This window comes from Helicoverpa armigera, chromosome 30 (assembly GCF_030705265.1).
Source record: "Helicoverpa armigera isolate CAAS_96S chromosome 30, ASM3070526v1, whole genome shotgun sequence".
In the NCBI taxonomy this organism is placed as follows: Eukaryota; Metazoa; Arthropoda; class Insecta; order Lepidoptera; family Noctuidae; genus Helicoverpa; species Helicoverpa armigera.
This window is the reverse complement of record NC_087149.1, coordinates 1,116,505-1,137,303: the sequence shown is the minus strand read 5'-3', so window position 1 is coordinate 1,137,303 and position 20,799 is coordinate 1,116,505. Positions and strand designations below refer to the sequence as shown.

Here is a 20,799-nt window from a genome sequence, read left to right as displayed (position 1 = left end):
TCAATATCCGTGCCGATAACTATACTATGCATAATATGCAAGCTTTTTCAATAACTAAATACATAATACGGTTTTTTATTATTTTATTATGATTTATTAGTTTTTATGTTTTTTTTTTTACTTGAATGGTCGAATAGCGTGTCTAAAAGAGACCTTGACTTTAAGACGTGTAATTACAAACATACCTTGAAAATGAAAAAGAAAGTTTTGAGGGTATAATTTTCGTCAAATAAACATTTTCGTAGTTAGCTACTAGTGACTGCACAACTTGATAATCAAATTATCAATTGGATGACTACCTACGGATAATTGTCCAGAAAAAAATCTTATTCTTATAATATAATTTATTCTTACTATTAAATGTACATACAGACACACGAAGTTACTACAATCTGTTAAAATTATTTAAACGATTTTAAACTTTATCTCTTTTGAATAAGTTTCAAACTATAAGCTTGTTGTCCTTTTGCGATAAATCATTTTCGTATATATAATTATGCTTGGGATAATAAAATAAAACGATATTTTCATATAATAGCGTTGTTTTATTATAAACTTCACAGTACAGAACAAAAAAATGTTGTTTTAACTTACATTATGCTAGAAATAAACTTTTTAACAATATTATGATGATAGTCCGGAGACGAAAACTCAATAGGTACTGTTTTTAACCGATTTCAAATAGAAGAGGTTTCTCACCCGCTTATTTAAAAAAAATATAAATTATTGTCGGAGGCTGTCAGTTGAATTTGACAGATAATCGAATGAATGAAAGATTGATTGAATGGTTGCGGTATATATGGTTCATGCGTTCTTTTCAAGAGTTTTCGTTTTCCGAATTTAATGAATATAATAAAATAATGCTTAAAAATAATGTTACACTAAAAATCTGTAAAATATTGTATTTAAAAGATTGCTTTCGACATTTTAGCGGCGATTTTAAAATGTAACTCAAAAAATACTTAAGATTTTTACTATCGTCAACTTCGATTGTCACATTTGTTTTAAATCTTTATATCTTTTTCAAAAGATACATTTTTATCTTTGCTTAGCCCGTAAAAGACAAAGCTAAAAGATACATTCTAAAATCGCAACTTAAATTAGACCACTTAACTATTTGGTCCCGATTTGTGACAAAATTCCACGATCCTAGGTCACCCATCCAATTCGCGACCGCACCAGCGGTTGCTTAACCTCAATGTTATAACAATATATGACTTTATTTAACAATTGCAATAACAAGTTGCGTTAATAGAATGTTTCAGTTAATATATGGTAATTTAATATGTAATACTTTTTCTTAATTGTCAAAAAACTTACTTAAATATCAATTCCTACTAAGATCGCGGTCATAAGGAATGTTTTAACAAATATATATAAATATTATAATAATATTTACGATTACAATGAAGAAAAGACACTTTCCTACATAAATATGTACTTAAAATCTATCTTATTTTCAACGATTTGTGTAATATAGCAAAAAACCGCCATCTTGAATTTAACGTCAAAATATAACACAAATCATTAAACACAAGAAAAAAACATTAAAACGACAAAAATATGTATTTCGATAACATTAATTTTTCGAAAAAAGGCACGATTTTGAAACGACTAAGTAATACCAATGACTTAAAAATTATTCAAAAAAATAATTGTATATTTTTTTCTGTATATACTTTTATATACTCATATATACACACGAGACGTCAAATTATTGAAAATAAGTGTCAAAAAATATTTTATCAATCCATCAATCAATTTTCATCAATCTATCAATCTGCTTTTAGTTCAATAATTTGACGTTTGTCGACCATAGAGTTACATATGGCTCTGTGGTCGCTTCTTTCTGCTGAAAAGACCGATGAACACGCCTTTTTTGTCTTTCTTTTCTTTTGAAACTCCGCTCACTGACAGCTCTGACTCGCCCGATGACCTGGAGGAAAAAAAAACTTTTAGCCGACTTTCAAGATGGTGGTTCGTAATTTGTAGTTGCTAGATATCCAAGTCATCATCAGTCTAGCCTTTTCCCAACTTTGCTGGGGTCGGCTTCGATTCTAACCGGATGCAGCTGTGTACCAGTGTGCCACAAGGAGAGACTGCCTATCTGACCTCCTCAACCCAGGTAACCGGGCAATCCAGTACCCCTTGGTAAGACTGGCTGTCAGACTTACTGGATTTTGACTACATTTTAGGTACATAGAGTCAAGCCTGAGAAAATACATAAGCTACCTTTATCTGACTGCAGACAGCAGTTCAGCTAATAGGCTATATTTTATCATGTTACGGGTAATATTATATTTCTCCAAAAACCCGTATAAAACCGAATATAACAGCTAGTTTAAATACAAAAGAGTTCCTACCTAGAAGCTGGTCTCTGATCAAGCGCTGGCGAGCCGCCGCTGCCAGCGACAGAAGCTGGCCGGGTGTTGCTTCCACTACTGCCGTATGCTAGAAAATATATAATAATGTTAATATTATGAAGAAAGAATAGTTGAAAATGATGGTAGAGAGAATAAAGTTGTATTTTGGCAATGAGACTTGGTAAACTCGAAAAGATTATGTAATTTAAGAATCTCGAGTAGTGCTGAATTTACGTAAAGCTTCATATAGAAAAAGGTACGGAATGGAATGGTTAAATTACATACTGTTTATTAAAATCTAAAAGTAAATTGAATAAGTCTTAATTGCCAAAATATAACATTGTTCACAAGAAAAATAATAGACCAACACCCAAAAAACAAGAAAAACAAAAGCACACAGAAAAACGACAAACAGTTTAACTAACTAAAAATAATTAAAATACACAATAACAGACTACACTCTTTTCTAAAGAAACGGGCACCATATACGATATATTGGTTTTACGACTCTCCCTTTCGATGCTAGTAACATATTCCAGTCATTAAAACCTTTTGAAATATGCATTGTCCTTTGATTATCTAAATATATACCTACATATGTGTAATTTCATGACAAAAGGTACCTTATGGACTTAAGCGCTTAAGTCATTTGGAGATACAAATTCTACAATCTTGCTTAGACTAAAAAAACATAATGTCGTAAGTGCCAACACCCATAAGGTACCTTTTACCGCCAACTGACACATATGTATAATTAAAGACAGTCGTTAAAACCAAGATTTCGTATAGGTGCCCGTTTTTTAATAAAGATTACCCTAGATAAAAATTTGGGTAAATTAACCTAAAAGTACAAAGCGTAAGTAGACATATTAAATTACAGCATTTTGCTAACTAAATAGATAATTATAATAGCCTTGTGATGTATTAAAATGATGATTAAATGGTAGTGATTTATAGCTTAATATAAATAATTGTTAGATATAATACAAGCATCGCACGAATGTATTTTGTTACAAATGCAAATATTTGCGTGTTTAAGCGGACAGCGTATGATTTGCATACATAAAACTAATAGTTTTAAGTGCAATATTTAGAAAATGAGTTCAATAATAAATTAGCTGGCAGTTTAGCTAACAAGATAATAAAAAGAACAAGGTTAGTTAGATAATCGTACATTGCACGCGATGCAATATGTAGAGTAGATGGCTTGCTCCTTGGTTGCGTGTGAAATATAAAACTTTTGGTTAGAATATAATTTAGGCTGCGTTTAAACCAAACTGACTGTCAGCCGCCGAATGTCAGCGTCTATACATATTACGCATAACATATCGTCGATTAGAAGTGAACGAGAAAATGAATACGTATGAAAATACAATTAACTGCAGAACGTTCGCTCACATTCGGCGGCTAACAGTCAGTTTGGTTTGAACACAGCATTAGGTATATAAAGCTTATTTTTAGGACCAAAGGACTAGAAAAAACACACTAAATATGTAAAATTCTCGCGAAACTCAATGGCGTACTGAGTTCCGAGCCACTATCGGCGCGTTAAAATTGGGTTCTGTGCAACGACTTGCGAAAAAGTTCGACGACAAAAAGTTTGGCGAGAACTTTACATTTGCGTAAAGCTGGTGACCGAATATTCAAACGTGACTATGCGATATTGGCATCAGAGGTTCAGACGTATACTTAGCTCATTACAAGTTTTCGCGGACGTTTCAATATTCGGTTGAACACAATTAAGACCTGTTTTTCCATTTGCTGATGTAGGTAAATACCTAACATATCTATAAGTTTATTTCATTATACATATTTTTTCCTTTGGCTTTATTTGCGTGGAAAAACTTGTCTTTTAACTATTTATATACTATTTAAATAAATATAAATAAGCTTAAACTACAAGTCTTATTTGCCAATTAGGTATAAACAATACACTTAATACTGAGAATTTTAAAGATAGAAAAATAATATAACTTATAGAATTTTGAAGACAATGTTCGATAGTATCGAAAATAAAACAATTATACAATATGAAGAAATAAAAAGTTTTTTTTTCTGCTTTCCATACAGTATGAAAAAGAATTACAGAAGTTAGATAGTACAATATAATAAAAGATAGCGCAGATTGGCTTAAAAATAATAATATAGCACACAGCTACCCGAAGCCGTTTCAAACCAAAAAATGCAAACATCAGCTGCTTACAATTAAATATAGCAGGATACAGAAAAACCAAACTTAGGAAATCTAAGCAAAGATGCTAAACAAAGTTTCATATGAGTTTTTGAGAAATCGATCTGTATGGCCCCGGTCTAGAAGTTGCATAGCACGACTGCTGCACATGGGGCCTCGGATTCAATTCTCCGATCGTGCTAATAAAGTTTTTTGAATTTTAAGAAACTTTCGCTAAGCAGCCCGGAATCTGGAAGTTAATGATTGATACACCCTTGCATTTCGCGAGCACGGAATTGTCGGTTCATAACGCTATGAGAGTGAAGGAATAGTGAATGCAACTGTGTCCAAGTGCTTGCGCAGTATAAGCGCAGTGAAACCACGAAAAATCGCTATTAAATAAACTGTATCTATTTCGCAAAAACTCAAATAGAAACTCTATTAGCTAAATAATACAATACTGCATACATTTTGCCAAAATCAAATAGAGTTAGGAGCTAATTGTTAGTGTCTACCAAGCTCCACAACCTGCTGTTTGATACTCCGAGGTCGCAGTGGTACTTTTGAGAAAATTGTGTCATTTGGTACTATAGACGGGGATAGTGTTAACTATTTATTTAATGAATAAATGAATGGCATGTAATTATTTGATGCCTACTCAACAATACCAATCCAAATCACAATAGATATTTGCAAAATGAATGGAAGACTCGGTTTCTCATTTAAAATTATATATCTTCAAGGTTTTCTAGCTGTTTAAGTTATCGAGTTTTATTGATATTTTATTTAAATTAATAGATGCTTGTAGTTGGTTTTTGACATTGAGCTACTTAAACAAGATTTTTTTACTATGTTTAAAACATGTTTAAAACCTTTCAGATGTGCTTATCTCTATTTTAAAAGTACCAAACAACGCACTACCCAAAGTACCACTTGAACCTTAAAACCAACTGACCGGTATCACTCGTAGAATAAAAATGCGACGTCGTTTCAACACTCTGCCAGTTATTATTCTGTGTCGACCCTTGCCACGACCCCGTGTTGGCCCTATTGCCATTGCCATCTCTGCCTTGCCAATTGCCCGTCATCCTTTGCTGGTAGCTGTTCACTAACGCCGATACAGATTGCTTTTCTCCTTGCGCATTCGTTCTTTCCATAGTTGAATGACGTTCGGGTAAATTCGGGGCTCGTTCGGGCAAGTTCGGGCCTCGTTCGGGTAAGTTCGGCGCTCTTTCGGGCAATGGAGGGCGGTCGGGAGGTCCGGAGAGGGGTAAAGGCGGAGCTCCGTGGTCGGCTATTAATGAATTAGTTGTTAAGTTTGACTGTTACCCTCGTCTTAATAGGGTAAGAGTCGTTAAATTGAGGGTAAATTCTGTTAAATGCTGTGTAAAGGTAATCGATCGTGTAGTTATAATGATAAAGGTGATTTTTTGTTATATTTTGTAAGTTTTTTTTAATCAATGTGAAGACTATTCCCAAATAGTGGGGTAACTGTGATTAATACCATTGTTTAACCAATTAAAAATCTTAAAATAATTTGGACAAATACAACCAATCACAAGGACAAAACATAGTGCGATAACATCACAAAACATGAAAAAAAAGTGCGAAATAATTAACTTTTACAAAAATAATAATTTTACATAATTATCTTCTTTTACCACTAACTCTCACTCAAAAATTTAAAAATTCTGAGATTTTTGTACAAACACATACTATTTATAGGTATTTAATTTAAGATAAACAATTTTGAAATGACTTTTTATTTATTTTCATTTAAAAATGAAATAGCTAAACTTAGTAAACTTTATTATTACAGTCGTACCACAAAAACTTTTAAACGTCTGTTAAACACTTGTCAAAAAAAATGACAGATTATGACGTTGAAATCAGGTCCGTTTTGCAGCCTCACTTTTTTAGACAAGTGTTCAACTGATGTTTAAGTTTTTGTAGTTACAGTTACACAGCCTTTTTATCGTCCCACTGCTGGGCTGCAGCCTCCTCTCACACGGAGAAGGATTGAGCGTTAATCACCACGCTTGCTCAATGCGGGTTGGTGATTTCAGACTATATAGTCCAGGTTTCCTCAAGATGTTTTCCTTCACCTTTTTATCAGCCATTGGTGTCCAAGATATTTGTGTAAAAAGTCCCATCAATATTGTTTATCTTTAGTTAATTACCTACTCAAATGATATTAATAGATTATATTTTGTATGTTTATATGTACTTACCATTTTGTTGTGATCTTATGAATTCTGAGTTGATATCGCGACCGTTTGAAAACCGCGACCTACCCCAAGAGCTGGATTGAGACTGTTCCTGATTCCTGTAAGATAAAAATATGACTAATTGTATTGATATAGTCTTATTAGAAGCAAGTTTTTTACTTACTAAAAAGTGTGTGTTGAACTACCGATGTAACTTTTCTAAGATCTATGCATGTACAATGGAGGTAAGTACTCAAAAAAGGTTGTGGACTATGTGTCCATTTGATATGTTTGAAAATTTATATACATACGTTAAATTTAGGTATAGAAGGCAGTTTATAAGGGAGTACATATATGTATAGGGGTAGTACATAAAAGAGTAAACACGGGAGTATTTAGACAGATTTACATAATGGAATGTAGAGCGATCGTACATAAATGAGAAAAAAGGGAATTTATAAAGGGACATACATAAGGTAGTTTTAAAAGGGAGTACTTGAAAAAAAGAAATAAGTGAGAAGTCACAAGAATCTTCGGATAAGTGGACAGGCTCATAGAGCCCACTATAGTAGGCTTCACCCGCGTCCAGTTCGGTTATATCGTGTTACCAAGAGAACTCTTCAAAAGTCCGGGATAAATCTATCCTATGTTCTTTCTCAAGGTCAACTCTATCTCTGTACCTATTAAAATCAGATTAGTGATTTAGACGTGAAAGCGTAACAGACAGACAGAGTTACTTTTACATTTATAACATTAGTTATAACTCTGTCTGTCTGTTACGCTTTCTTGAGAAAGAACGTAGGATAGTTTTTATCCCGGACTTTTGAAGATTTCTCTTAGAAACGCGATATAACCGAACTCGATGCGGACGAAGCCGCGGGCGGAAGCTAGTTTATAATATTAGTAGGGATAGGAGAGATTTCCCACTGTGTTAACTTACCTTAAAACGACTTCTGTAGCGTCTTCCTCCTGCGGTGGCTGTCTTGGTGGCAAAGATGGTAGTACCGTTGATTCTGATCGAACAAGCATTGTTTTATATTTATATATTTGTTTATACAGCTATTTTATTTTAGTTACAAAACTGTGACAATAAGTGTGCAAGCTATTTATTAAATAAATACGTTTGTTTCGTGGTTTATTTCACTAGTTACTTGGTCATATTCCTAAAGATATTTAAGTGCATATATCTTTAGAAATACAACTAATTGGAGACTGACAATGTAATTATGATAAAATTGATTGAAAAATTAACTATCAATTACTGATAGTTTAAATTGTGTTGTGGTTAACCAAAGGAGATAAAAGTAATAGTTTTCATTTTAGAAATGCATTGTAACATTCTGATAGAGATTAAAATTGTATATATTAAACGTATGTTTGAGGCATTAATGGCTGAGTTCAGAGGGGCAAAATTATTTGACGAAAGGTATTGTGTCTTTTGCATACATTTTGCCTAACTTGAAGCTAAAAGTAGCCAATTTCAGAGAGGTTTTTCTCAAGAACTGTTCATAAGGCTAGCCTTTCAGAACTATGTTGGTGTCGGCTTCCAGTCTAACCGGATGCAGCTGAGTACCAGTGTGCCACAAGGAGCGACTGCCTATCTGACCTTCTCAACCCAGTTTTAGCAACCCAATACCCCTTGATAAGACTGATTGTCAGACTTACTAGCTTCTGACTACCCGTAACGACTGCCAAAGATGTTCAAATGATAGTCAAGGACTTACCAATATGTCTTTCAGGTGTTCCAGAAGTCCTTTGCGACTGTTGACTGTTCCTATGTTCTTGTAAGATCTCGGCCTGTGTGCGTGGTCTGCGCTCAGGCTCGGGGGATGATGGGGCTGATGATGAAGACTCCGCATTCCTGAGGAGTAGAAGGTTGATTTTGAGGTTGTGGTAGTGTTTCAAGGTTGTATGATAGTGTGTGGTGATGAAATTTTTGTAAGATTATTTTCGTTGAAGAAACTGTTAAATGTATTTTTTTAATTTCTAGATTTCGGCTGTGGTAGTTTTCTAAGGCTTTATGATCATATGTGTTGATGACATTTTTCTAAGATTATTTTTGTTGAAGAAACTGTTCAATATTTTTTTAAAGTAAGCCTTATTTCGCAGTAAAATTAAAGCTGTGGTAGTGGTCCAATGTTTTATGATGATGTGTGGTTACACATTTTTTGTAGCTTAATTTTGGTTGAAGAAACCATTACACTTATTTTTCATGACAGTACATATTCTTGATTTCGACAGCGCTTATCAAGATATACAATCAAAGGGAGTCATATAGGTCCTCATAAACTTACTCATGTAACCGTCTCCTGATTTCAGCTGTGGGAGACTCTCCTGGTGGAACTGAGGAGTATGGGGTCAGCTGCAGTTCTGGTGGCAGTTGGGCGTGGAAGGACAGCTTGGCTACCCAGTCCTGGTAAGAAAATTAAGAAAGTATTAGATAAAGATGACTAACTTTTAAGAGGATTTTTTGCTTCTTTGTACTCTAACAGCCAGTTTCTACATCAAAAGTTAAAGCCAAAGTAAAAGTCAAAGTAATGTCTAAAGTAAAAGTAAAGGTTAAATTCAATTTTTCTATTAATTTTGCTGTCACTTTAGCCTTGAAAAAATGAATTTGACCGTTACTTTTACTTTAGACATTACTTTAACTTTAACTTTTGATGAAGAAACTGGCCGTAAGTCTCTAATCTTTCACGGTTAGGAAGCTATACTATTATTGGGTGATATAATATGTTTGATACACCCGTGCATCGTGTCGCACGTTACTGTCGGTGGTGCTTGTGATCTCTCTCCGGTGGTGTCGGCTTGTCATCGCGCCATGAGAGTGAAGGAATACTGAGTGCACCGCAGTGCAATATGGTCGCAGTCGTGCACCTATGCAATATGGCTGATCTCCTCATATGAGAACAGCCGACGCGGCCGATAATCGGCTAGGAGAATAACATATAGGAAGTGATGGAGAATAGGCATTTTTGGGGCTGTCTCATGTAATTCTGGCGTTCAAAAAGTGCTGCTTTTCAGCTTACTTTGAATAAATGATTTTGGATTTGATTTGGTGGACATCATCATCACCTAGAAAAATGTATGGTATACCTTCATCAAATCCTTGGAAGAGCAAGCGAACAGATACTCCGCGCCGTCAGCACACGCCAGCCGGAACACATTCGCTCGCTTCGTGTAGTCGCCCGCAGGTTCGCATCGAGCCTGAAACGTTACAAAATAATATTTAAAAAAAAAAACATATTTTACTTTCAGTATTTTTTTGCAATCCTTTCCTAATATCATATTTATATACGAAGTAAGTAACTCTCTCTATCTGTTTGTACGTCTCGCTTTCATTCAAAACTACAGAACCGATTGAATTGATAGGTACACAGAAGGTTTAGAGCCTGAGAAAGATCATAGACTACTATTTATCTGGATGCGGAAAGTAGTCAGTTCAAAATAGGTTCCAAAGAACCACGGATGATGGAAAGATGGCGCCTTCTTGTAGGTCAAGTAACGTACGGCAGGCATAATCAGTTACTAGCATAAATAACTTAAAATTAGACGTTCGAGCCCCCTGTCAAATCAAGACAAATCTGTCAAAGGTCCTGATTGATTGGAGAAAAAATTGAGGTTTTAAGAAGGCTTTTAAGGGTGGAGCTAGTAACGTTCCTCGTCCCCCTCGCCTCGCATGTTGTTGCGCTATTTTCTTAGGAGATTTTGCGTTATGGCACCTCCGCTAGTTATTTTGTCCTCTATCTAAAAATTCCTCACTCACATTCAGTATAGCTTGAGGCGGCGCCGCGGCCTTGGCGCTGGCGAAGTCGAGCTCGTCGCGGAAGAAGCACAGCAACTGTCCGCATAGCACGGAGTAGTACGCACTGTGGCTCTATATCCCTCTACACTCTACTCACATTCAGTATAGCTTGAGGCGGCGCCGCGGCCTTGGCGCTGGCGAAGTCGAGCTCGTCGCGGAAGAAGCACAGCAACTGTCCGCATAGCACGGAGTAGTACGCACTGTGGCTCTATATCCCTCTACACTCTACTCACATTCAGTATAGCTTGAGGCGGCGCCGCGGCCAGCGCTGGCGAAGTCGAGCTCGTCGCGGAAGAAGCACAGCAACTGTCCGCATAGCACGGAGTAGTACGCACTGTGGCTCTATATCCCTCTACACTCTACTCACATTCAGTATAGCTTGAGGCGGCGCCGCGGCTTGGCGCTGGCGAAGTCGAGCTCGTCGCGGAAGAAGCACAGCAACTGTCCGCATAGCACGGAGTAGTACGCACTGTGGCTCTATATCCCTCTACACTCTACTCACATTCAGTATAGCTTGAGGCGGCGCCGCGGCCAGCGCTGGCGAAGTCGAGCTCGTCGCGGAAGAAGCACAGCAACTGTCCGCATAGCACGGAGTAGTACGCACTGTGGCTCTATATCCCTCTACACTCTACTCACATTCAGTATAGCTTGAGGCGGCGCCGCGGCCAGCGCTGGCGAAGTCGAGCTCGTCGCGGAAGAAGCACAGCAACTGTCCGCATAGCACGGAGTAGTACGCACTGTGGCTCTATATCCCTCTACACTCTACTCACATTCAGTATAGCTTGAGGCGGCGCCGCGGCCAGCGCTGGCGAAGTCGAGCTCGTCGCGGAAGAAGCACAGCAACTGTCCGCATAGCACGGAGTAGTACGCACTGTGGCTCTATATCCCTCTACACTCTACTCACATTCAGTATAGCTTGAGGCGGCGCCGCGGCCAGCGCTGGCGAAGTCGAGCTCGTCGCGGAAGAAGCACAGCAACTGTCCGCATAGCACGGAGTAGTACGCACTGTGGCTCTATATCCTCTACACTCTACTCACATTCAGTATAGCTTGAGGCGGCGCCGCGGCCTGGCGCTGGCGAAGTCGAGCTCGTCGCGGAAGAAGCACAGCAACTGTCCGCATAGCACGGAGTAGTACGCACTGTGGCTCTATATCCCTCTACACTCTACTCACATTCAGTATAGCTTGAGGCGGCGCCGCGGCCAGCGCTGGCGAAGTCGAGCTCGTCGCGGAAGAAGCACAGCAACTGTCCGCATAGCACGGAGTAGTACGCACTGTGGCTCTATATCCCTCTACACTCTACTCACATTCAGTATAGCTTGAGGCGGCGCCGCGGCCAGCGCTGGCGAAGTCGAGCTCGTCGCGGAAGAAGCACAGCAACTGTCCGCATAGCACGGAGTAGTACGCACTGTGGCTCTATATCCCTCTACACTCTACTCACATTCAGTATAGCTTGAGGCGGCGCCGCGGCCTGGCGCTGGCGAAGTCGAGCTCGTCGCGGAAGAAGCACAGCAACTGTCCGCATAGCACGGAGTAGTACGCACTGTGGCTCTATATCCTCTACACTCTACTCACATTCAGTATAGCTTGAGGCGGCGCCGCGGCCTTGGCGCTGGCGAAGTCGAGCTCGTCGCGGAAGAAGCACAGCAACTGTCCGCATAGCACGGAGTAGTACGCACTGTGGCTCTATATCCCTCTACACTCTACTCACATTCAGTATAGCTTGAGGCGGCGCCGCGGCCAGCGCTGGCGAAGTCGAGCTCGTCGCGGAAGAAGCACAGCAACTGTCCGCATAGCACGGAGTAGTACGCACTGTGGCTCTATATCCCTCTACACTCTACTCACATTCAGTATAGCTTGAGGCGGCGCCGCGGCCAGCGCTGGCGAAGTCGAGCTCGTCGCGGAAGAAGCACAGCAACTGTCCGCATAGCACGGAGTAGTACGCACTGTGGCTCTATATCCCTCTACACTCTACTCACATTCAGTATAGCTTGAGGCGGCGCCGCGGCCAGCGCTGGCGAAGTCGAGCTCGTCGCGGAAGAAGCACAGCAACTGTCCGCATAGCACGGAGTAGTACGCACTGTGGCTCTATATCCCTCTACACTCTACTCACATTCAGTATAGCTTGAGGCGGCGCCGCGGCCTTGGCGCTGGCGAAGTCGAGCTCGTCGCGGAAGAAGCACAGCAACTGTCCGCATAGCACGGAGTAGTACGCACTGTGGCTCTATATCCCTCTACACTCTACTCACATTCAGTATAGCTTGAGGCGGCGCCGCGGCCTTGGCGCTGGCGAAGTCGAGCTCGTCGCGGAAGAAGCACAGCAACTGTCCGCATAGCACGGAGTAGTACGCTCGCCAGGACCTCACTGTGGCACGTTTGCCGCCGCAACCGGCTTCTTGTTTGCGTTCTAGATAACCTGGGGAAAAGAGTAAAGAAATAAGTATGGAAATAACTTTATTTTTAGGCTAGATTGGCCCTTAGATAAGTATGTAAGACCAAAGTCATTATCATCTCTTGTAGCAATTTTATCAGTGGAAGGGAAAGCACACTCTTCTATCTGCCGTCAGTAACATTCTTTCTAGAGATATCAACTTTCACACAATCCACAATAAAAATCTATATTATAGGACATATAAATAGTTGGGCAAATAAAGATCTGGCAAAGCGACATGCTAATTTAATAAAATAAACAATCTTAGATTACTCATTTGCCGTCTGTTTAGGCTTTTCCCAACTATGTTTGAATCCGGAAAATTTTTTTATGCATTTTTTTAAATATTTATAGTTAGTGTACATAATATGTATTATAACAATGTTAAGTATATGTTTAACAAGCCGTTTTCCCGCGGTTTCACCCGCGTCCCGTGGTAACTACTGCCCGTACCGGGATAAAATATAGCCTTTGTTACTCGTGGATAATGTAGCTTTCGAATGGTGAAAGAATTTTTAAAAACGGTCCAGTAGTTTTTGAGCCTATTCATTACAACCAAACAAACAAACAAAGTTTTCCTCTTTATAATATTAGTAAAGATAATGTAAATTGTAAATATGGAAAGTAAAATTGTTAAAGTGTCCTGAAAGTATGTGACTTACCCTCAATCTCAACGGGCGGCAGTTCAGCGATGTCTCCGCGTCGGTGGCGGCGGAAGCTTTGCGTGCGGCGACGCGTCGTGAACGATGGCGTACGCTTGGGCGTTTTAACCACCTGTGGAGAGGGTGATTGCTTAGTTATATATAGTAGTAAAGTTAAATATACATAGATATACATATATATTTTTTATAATGTACACCAATTTAAAGTTACATAAAATATCGCTAAAAGCGATCTCTTACAGACAACCTATGTAAACAAATGTTAAAAAAATTATATATGAACGAATAATATAATATGTTGAAAGAAATTAAGTATTCGTGATAAAAATGAAATTATATATGAATGAATATATATGTTGAAAGAAGTTAAGACATTTCTAGTGATGAAGAAATTATTAAGAAATGAAATACTTTATTTTTGTTAAATTTCAGTACTTTTAAATGAACTATCAAAAATGGTTACTTTAGCCAAGATTAGGAAAACGCAGATTTGGTGTACACCTATTTTATTTATAAATATTTATATAAAAATTAAAATATTTTTTACATCGAAGTGGCTAGCCAGATACTCACGCTCATGCTCTCAGCCCGCTTGACATGCTGCTCATTCTTCGGCAGTCGGTCAAACTGTGGCGCCGGAGATAACGTTTCTTCTGATGATGCTGGGGCCACTGAAGTTTGGAGTCGTTCACCCTGGGAATATAGAAATGTAGGTTATTTGGTGATTGGGGGAACTATTGAAAGTAGGTAGGTAAAATATAGCTTATGTTTTTTGGGGATAGTGTAGCTTGATAATAGTGAAAGATTTTTGAAGAAGGCTATGCAATGCAAAATTGGGGAGAACAGCCGCCTTGGCTGATAATCAGCCAGGACGCCTTTATGCCCGGCGCTCGCAAAAATCTTCTTATAGAGAGAACAGCCGTCTGAGCTGATAATCGGCCACAAGTGTTCAGCTACTGTCTCCTTAGTGGAACCAGCTACCACGGCCGATTATATGTCAGCCAGTATGCTATTATGTCCTGTGCTGGCTGATCTCCTAAAAGCCAACAGCCACCCTTGCTGATAATCAGCCAGGACAATATCATGGCTGGCTGATCTCACCTCTCTAACAGTAGGCACGGGCGCGGTCTCCCTGCGCCTCTCCTCGGTGATCCTCTCCATCTCCCTGCGGCGGTATTGCTGCAGCCGTTCTGCCTCCTGTCTCTCGGCTGATCTTCGGCGAGCCTGTTCTTCTTCGTTGCGCTGTTCTGCGAAGGCTTGTTCCACCTGAGGAGTTAGGAGTTATAGTTATAATTTTGTCTAAGAACTTGGAAAAAGGTGTTTTAGGTTAATTGTGATAAATTATTATTTTTAAACGCAAAGGGAACATGGATAAAAAATAGCCTACCTCCTAGTCAGGCTGTGGTCTATCTATTTACCAAAATGTCATTTAAGATGGTTGAATTTCCATGCTTATTTACGAGCCCGCACACACTATCGGAAGACAGTGGCTCTTAGATAGCCCATTTTTCAGTAAAGGGTCTATTTAAAGGTAATTTTTTATCCGGGTGAGCAACGTAGCTTCCACAAGAAGCAAGAGAAACACCAAACAGCTGAGAATGTGGATACGACTGTCATTTGAACATCCTTGGCAGTCGTTACGGGTAGTCAGAAGCCAGTAAGTCTGACAACCAGACTTACCAAGGGGTAACTGGGTTGAGGAGTTCAGATAGGCAGTCGCTCCATGTGGCACACTGGTACTCAGCTGCATCCGGTTAGACTGGAAGCCGACCCCAACATAGTTGGGAAAAGGCTCGGGAGATGATGATTCGAGTATTGAATCATAGCCGTGTTTGGAGTTGCTAGAAAGCTCTTGAGTCGTACATTATATAAAAACGTGTTTTTCTAGTGTTTTATATATATACACCTTTTTTTTAGTTTCTATGCACTTTCTAAGTGTATCTTGGATACCAATAGCTGATAAAAAGGTGAAGGAAAACATCTCGAGGAAACCTGGACTATAGTCTGAAATCAGCAACCCGCATTGAGCAAGCGTGGTGATTAATGCTCAATCCTTCTCCGTGTGAGAGGAGGCCGCAGCCCAGCAGTGGGACAATGAAAAAGGCTGTAACTGTAACAGTTTATATATGTTTACTTACTAGAGTGATTCTCTTGAGCGCGTTGAACTTGTCGCGCTGTGCGTCTATAGTCTCCTCTAGATCGCGGTGTCGGTTGATCAGCTCTTCCACTTGAGCCACGCTCTCACCGTATTTACCGTCGCGGACGAGTGGTACTCTGGAAATTAATAAAAATATGTAATATTTGGATACAAAAGGGTGCTTGTGGCTTAGTATTATAGTCTTAAAGAATAATAGTTTATTTGCAACGGAATGTAGGTACAATATAAATACAGATGTTACAAAAATGCAATTGGCGATCCTTGTACATTCTACCTTAACTTAGGCATGCAAAATTAGGAACTTTAATTAATTACAATAGGTTAATACATTAGGTTAATAACAATATTAAAATTGGATGCTATACAATGTCTATTTTATCACTTATAAATTCAGAGATGGAATAATAACATTTCTTTAATAAATAGGATGTTAATTTTTTTTTAAAGATTGACATGGGCTCATTTTTAATGCTATCTGGTATTTTGTTGAATATAACCGGGCACATACCTAGAACACTTTTCTTATATAAAGCTGTCTTATGCTCATTAACACACAAGTTGTTGGTATATTGCTTTCTTAGTGGTCTTATCCTATTTTCTGACAATTTAGTAAAAAGATGCATATTTGATTTTACAAAGACAGCTATTTCGAGAATGTACAGTGATGGAAGTGTTAGTAAGTTTAGGGACTTAAATGCAGGCACACAGCTGTCTGTTACTTTAATGTTACACATAGCTCTTATGCATCTTTTTTGGGCTTTGAATACCTGTTCTCTCAGACTACAATTTCCCCAGAATATAATTCCGAATCTGAGTATTGATGCCACCAAACCATGATAAGCAACAAGTCTGGTAGCCATATTGACTTTTTTTGATAGACTGAAAAGCACATAAGCCGCTGTACTTAATCTTTTGCATATCTCTTCTGCCTGTGGCTTCCAGGTAAGTTGGCTATCTATCATAATACCTAAGAATTTTGCAACTTGTACTTGGTCTACTTTTTGTCCATTGTAATTTAAATCTAAAGATTGCGGAGGTAGTCGCTGGTAAAAATGCATAACATTAGTCTTAGGTATATTAATCATCAAATTATTTTGGTCAAGCCATTTTATAATTTAGGGTCAGTGCATTTAATCAAGGCAGTGCTATCGTCAGCGAATAAAACCATAGGGTGATTTATATGATGCGGCAAGTCATTAATATAAATTAAAAATAGTAAAGGGCCTAATACACTGCCCTGTGGCACGCCATACCTAACAAATCTATGTTCAGATAAATATCTTTTCTCTCGTTTTGTTTTGACACATATTTTAGAAATTTCGGTAAACTGTTTTCGATTGCTTAGATACGACTTTAAAAGGTTAAGCATATTTCCTCTGATGCCTATAATGCTTAGCTTCCTAAACAGTGTTTCGTGGTCGACACAGTCGAAAGCTCTTGTCATATCAGTTAGAATTGCACAAACTGGAACCTTATTGTCAACATTTCTCATAATTAAATTTAATAGATCATAAACAGCCGCATTTATGCCCTTACTTCACAAATGCAAAGTTAAGGTTAAGGTAAGCCATTTGACTTGAGTATTGTGAAGACAATATCTGAGCGAACAAAACCGCAAGGAGTCAAATGGTTAACTTTAGGACTGCTAAGTTAAATGGTGCAAACTGTAGGGGTCGGTCGATCATAAGGTTAAGCAACGCTTGGTGTGTTTTAGAAGGCACAATCATTTGTGGGTCCCAGCTGTCATTTGAAAATCTGTGGCAATCGTAACTTACCAGTATTGAATGATTGACAGAATTCAAAAATTTTACAACCAGTCTTACAACCAAAATAATCCATTCCAGATCCCAAAACAATCGGGAAAATGATGTTGAACCCTAACTTTTGCGTAAATATGTTTTGTATTCAGACTTTTATTTTTCATTATAACCTACCTGTTGGTAATCCAGTTATCCAAAGCATCGGCATCTCGCTTGAACACGAGAGCGTCTAGGTGTTGCGTATATATTCGCTCGCGGTTGGAGCGATAAGAGCGAAGTATGTACATTAGAACTTTCTACAATATTCTTGCACAAACCTGTTGGTTATCCAGTTATCCAGAGCATCGGCATCTCGCTTGAACACGAGAGCGTCGAGATGCTGCGTGTATATTCGCTCGCGGTTGGAGCGATGAGAGCGAAACTACTAAAGCTAAAGAACTTTCTAGATTATTCTTAAACCTACCTGTTAGTAATCCAGTTATCCAGAGCATCGGCGTCTCGCTTAAACACGAGAGCGTCGAGATGCTGCGTGTATATTCGCTCGCGGTTGGAGCGATGAGAGCGAAACTACTAAAGCTAAAGAACTTTCTAGATTATTCTTAAACCTACCTGTTAGTAATCCAGTTATCCAGAGCATCGGCGTCTCGCTTAAACACAAGCGCGTCGAGATGCTGCGTGTATATTCGCTCGCGGTTGGAGCGATGAGAGCGAAGTATACTTAGACATTAGATTATTCTTAAACCTACCGGTTTGTAATCCAGTTATCCAGAGCATCGGCGTCTCGCTTAAACACAAGCGCGTCGAGATGCTGCGTGTATATTCGCTCGCGGTTGCTCCAGGCGGCGTCGAGGTGCGAGCGACGGGAGCGAAGGATAGACATTCGGTCTTCTATCTCGCTTGACATGAAGTGGCCTTCTTTTACTAGTTTTTCACCTGTAGGAAAAATTTAAAAATGAATTTTGGGGGGTTAAAGTTATTTTGAAGTTTACAGTGCTTTCATACTAGAGGATTTTCTGCTCGTTTTTTTTTTAGGTAACTCTTTAGGTCAAAAATAAATTCTTTTGCAATGCGTTTGGTAAAGCTATGATAACGCGTCTTAATGTCAAAATATTGACAATCTAAATATATAAAACTCAAAGGTGACTGACTGACTGACTGACATAGTGATCTATCAACGCACAGCTGAAACCACTGGACGGATCGGGCTGAAATTTGGCATGCAGGTAGATGTTATGACGTAGGCATCCGCTAAGAAAGGATTTTGATCAATTCTACCCCCAAAGGGATAAAATAGGGGATGAAAGTTTGTATGAAACTTTGTCAATTTTAAACCGATCGGACTGAGACTTTGCATGCATAAAGCTACTATGGCGTAGGCAACCCTTAAGAAAGTATTTTGATAAATTCCATCCCTAAGGGGATAAAATAGGGGATGAAAGTTTGTATACATCTTCTTAGATTTGTACACGCTAATCTTCCGAACTACTGAACGGGTTTCAATGATTTTTTCTTTGTTGTATCAGTATTAAGCCTGGTCAACATATAGGCTATAATTTATCTTCGAAACTTGAAGACCTGATGCAGAACTCCAACAGACCAACAAAACTATAAGAGATACAAAAATGGTGCCATGGCAAAAATTGTTTCATGTGATGAGCATTTTCAGCTGAGATAATAAATTTTAAGATCTGGAACACCTGATGTAGAACCCCAAGAGCCCAGCTTCTCTATACCATATACAGGTATGACGTTTTAGCAAAAGTTGTTCAATTTGATAAGCACTTTCTATTGACTTACACAAATTGAAGATCTAAAACACCTGATGTGGAACTCCAGGGGCCCAGCTAGACTATAGCATATAGAGGTATGACGTTTTAGCAAAAGTTGTTCAATCTGATAAGCACTCTCTGTTGACTTATAAAAATTGAACCACACCTACACCTGATGTGGAACTCCAGGAGCCCAGCTAGACTATAGCATATGAAGATATGACGTTTTAGCAAAAGTGGTTCAATCTGATACACTCTCTATTGACGTATAAACATCGAAAATCTAGAACACCTGATGTGGAACTTCAGGAGCAATACTACACTTGAAATGTATAGAAATGAATGTTATGAAATAGGTAAGGTGAATCAAAAAAGTAATTAGTCCGTCTTTTAGACACGTATTTTTCTTTTCTCTCTCTCACAAACAAATAATAACGAAGATACAACAACGCTTGAATTTCGTGTTAAGTCACTGCTTAGTACAAATTTTACATACCTAGACGAGGCATCCCGAGCCCCCACTCTCCGACTTTGTTGCGTTATATCTCATTATTATATTGTATGTCTCTTCCAGACCTCGGGACTATAGAGTTCCGAATTTTATGGAGGCAAACGTGGGGCCGAAGCCAACTCGCTGAAGCCCTTTTGAGACAACTTTAATGAAATGGTGACACAAAACCGACGATTATCCCTTTATACACTATAGAAATGAACCCAAGGACAATCCCCGGTAGACGTCGTTAAAAAAAGACAATCCCCGGTTTTGTGCTAAAATATTGCTAACTATGGAGGAAAACTACTTGGGCTATTGTGATGGGATGTTAGTGGATGACAATGTACCTATTAGGTAAATCTAAAAATGGCAGGTGGAGACTCGCCACCTCACTTACTTTGCCCCCGGGAACCAGTCACTGAATAGCAACAAGAGGGCAACAGGGACATGAGCGGCTGAAGGGTGAGGATACCTCGGTGGACTTTAAACCCAGATTACGCGCTCCCTGTGCTTACCATGAGGCACCTACCCTCCGAGTAGGGCTACTAATCCTGCTCTAGCGACTCCACTCTGGACGGCCAAGCCAAGCCAGAGGCGTGAGACCTACCCCCGTCATGATTCACTCCGACCGGCCGGAGATGGGGGACAGTATATACTCCCTGGAGAACTCAGTATATATAGCCCCGTGGGGTCACTACTCCCCGTCTCCCAGCCTCAGATGTCCTGCGGAACCTATATCTCATTATTATTGTCGTTATTATCTCAAGAGCCTTTGTCCCAATTATGTTAGGGTCGACTTCCAGTCACGATGCAACTGAGTACCAGTGTTTTACAAGGAGCGACTGCATATCTGACCTCCACGACCCGATTACCCGTTCAACCCAACACCCCTTGGTAAGACGTACTGGCTTCTGACTACCCATAACGACTGCCAAGAATGTTCAATGACAGCCGGAACCTACAGTTTAACATCCCCTCCAAATGA

General features: G+C 39.2%; 1 protein-coding gene across 1 annotated transcript in view; it reads right to left on the bottom strand.

The window, feature by feature from the left end:
• Positions 1-524: 524 nt before the first annotated feature.
• Positions 525-20,799, bottom strand: part of LOC110382949 (spectrin beta chain, non-erythrocytic 1) — a 102,561-nt gene continuing 82,286 nt past the window's right edge. The window contains exons 72-85 of the mRNA XM_064042871.1: positions 18,299-18,485; positions 15,773-15,908; positions 14,736-14,900; positions 14,208-14,327; positions 13,635-13,746; positions 12,791-12,957; positions 9,834-9,944; positions 9,035-9,153; positions 8,465-8,601; positions 7,681-7,753; positions 6,765-6,859; positions 5,489-5,827; positions 2,364-2,451; positions 525-1,936 (exon numbers count right to left, since the gene is read on the bottom strand). Of these exons, the coding sequence (XP_063898941.1) occupies positions 1,822-1,936; positions 2,364-2,451; positions 5,489-5,827; positions 6,765-6,859; positions 7,681-7,753; positions 8,465-8,601; positions 9,035-9,153; positions 9,834-9,944; positions 12,791-12,957; positions 13,635-13,746; positions 14,208-14,327; positions 14,736-14,900; positions 15,773-15,908; positions 18,299-18,485 (1,964 nt within the window). The 3' untranslated portion in view covers positions 525-1,821. The remainder of the gene's footprint in view (positions 1,937-2,363; positions 2,452-5,488; positions 5,828-6,764; positions 6,860-7,680; positions 7,754-8,464; positions 8,602-9,034; positions 9,154-9,833; positions 9,945-12,790; positions 12,958-13,634; positions 13,747-14,207; positions 14,328-14,735; positions 14,901-15,772; positions 15,909-18,298; positions 18,486-20,799) is intronic.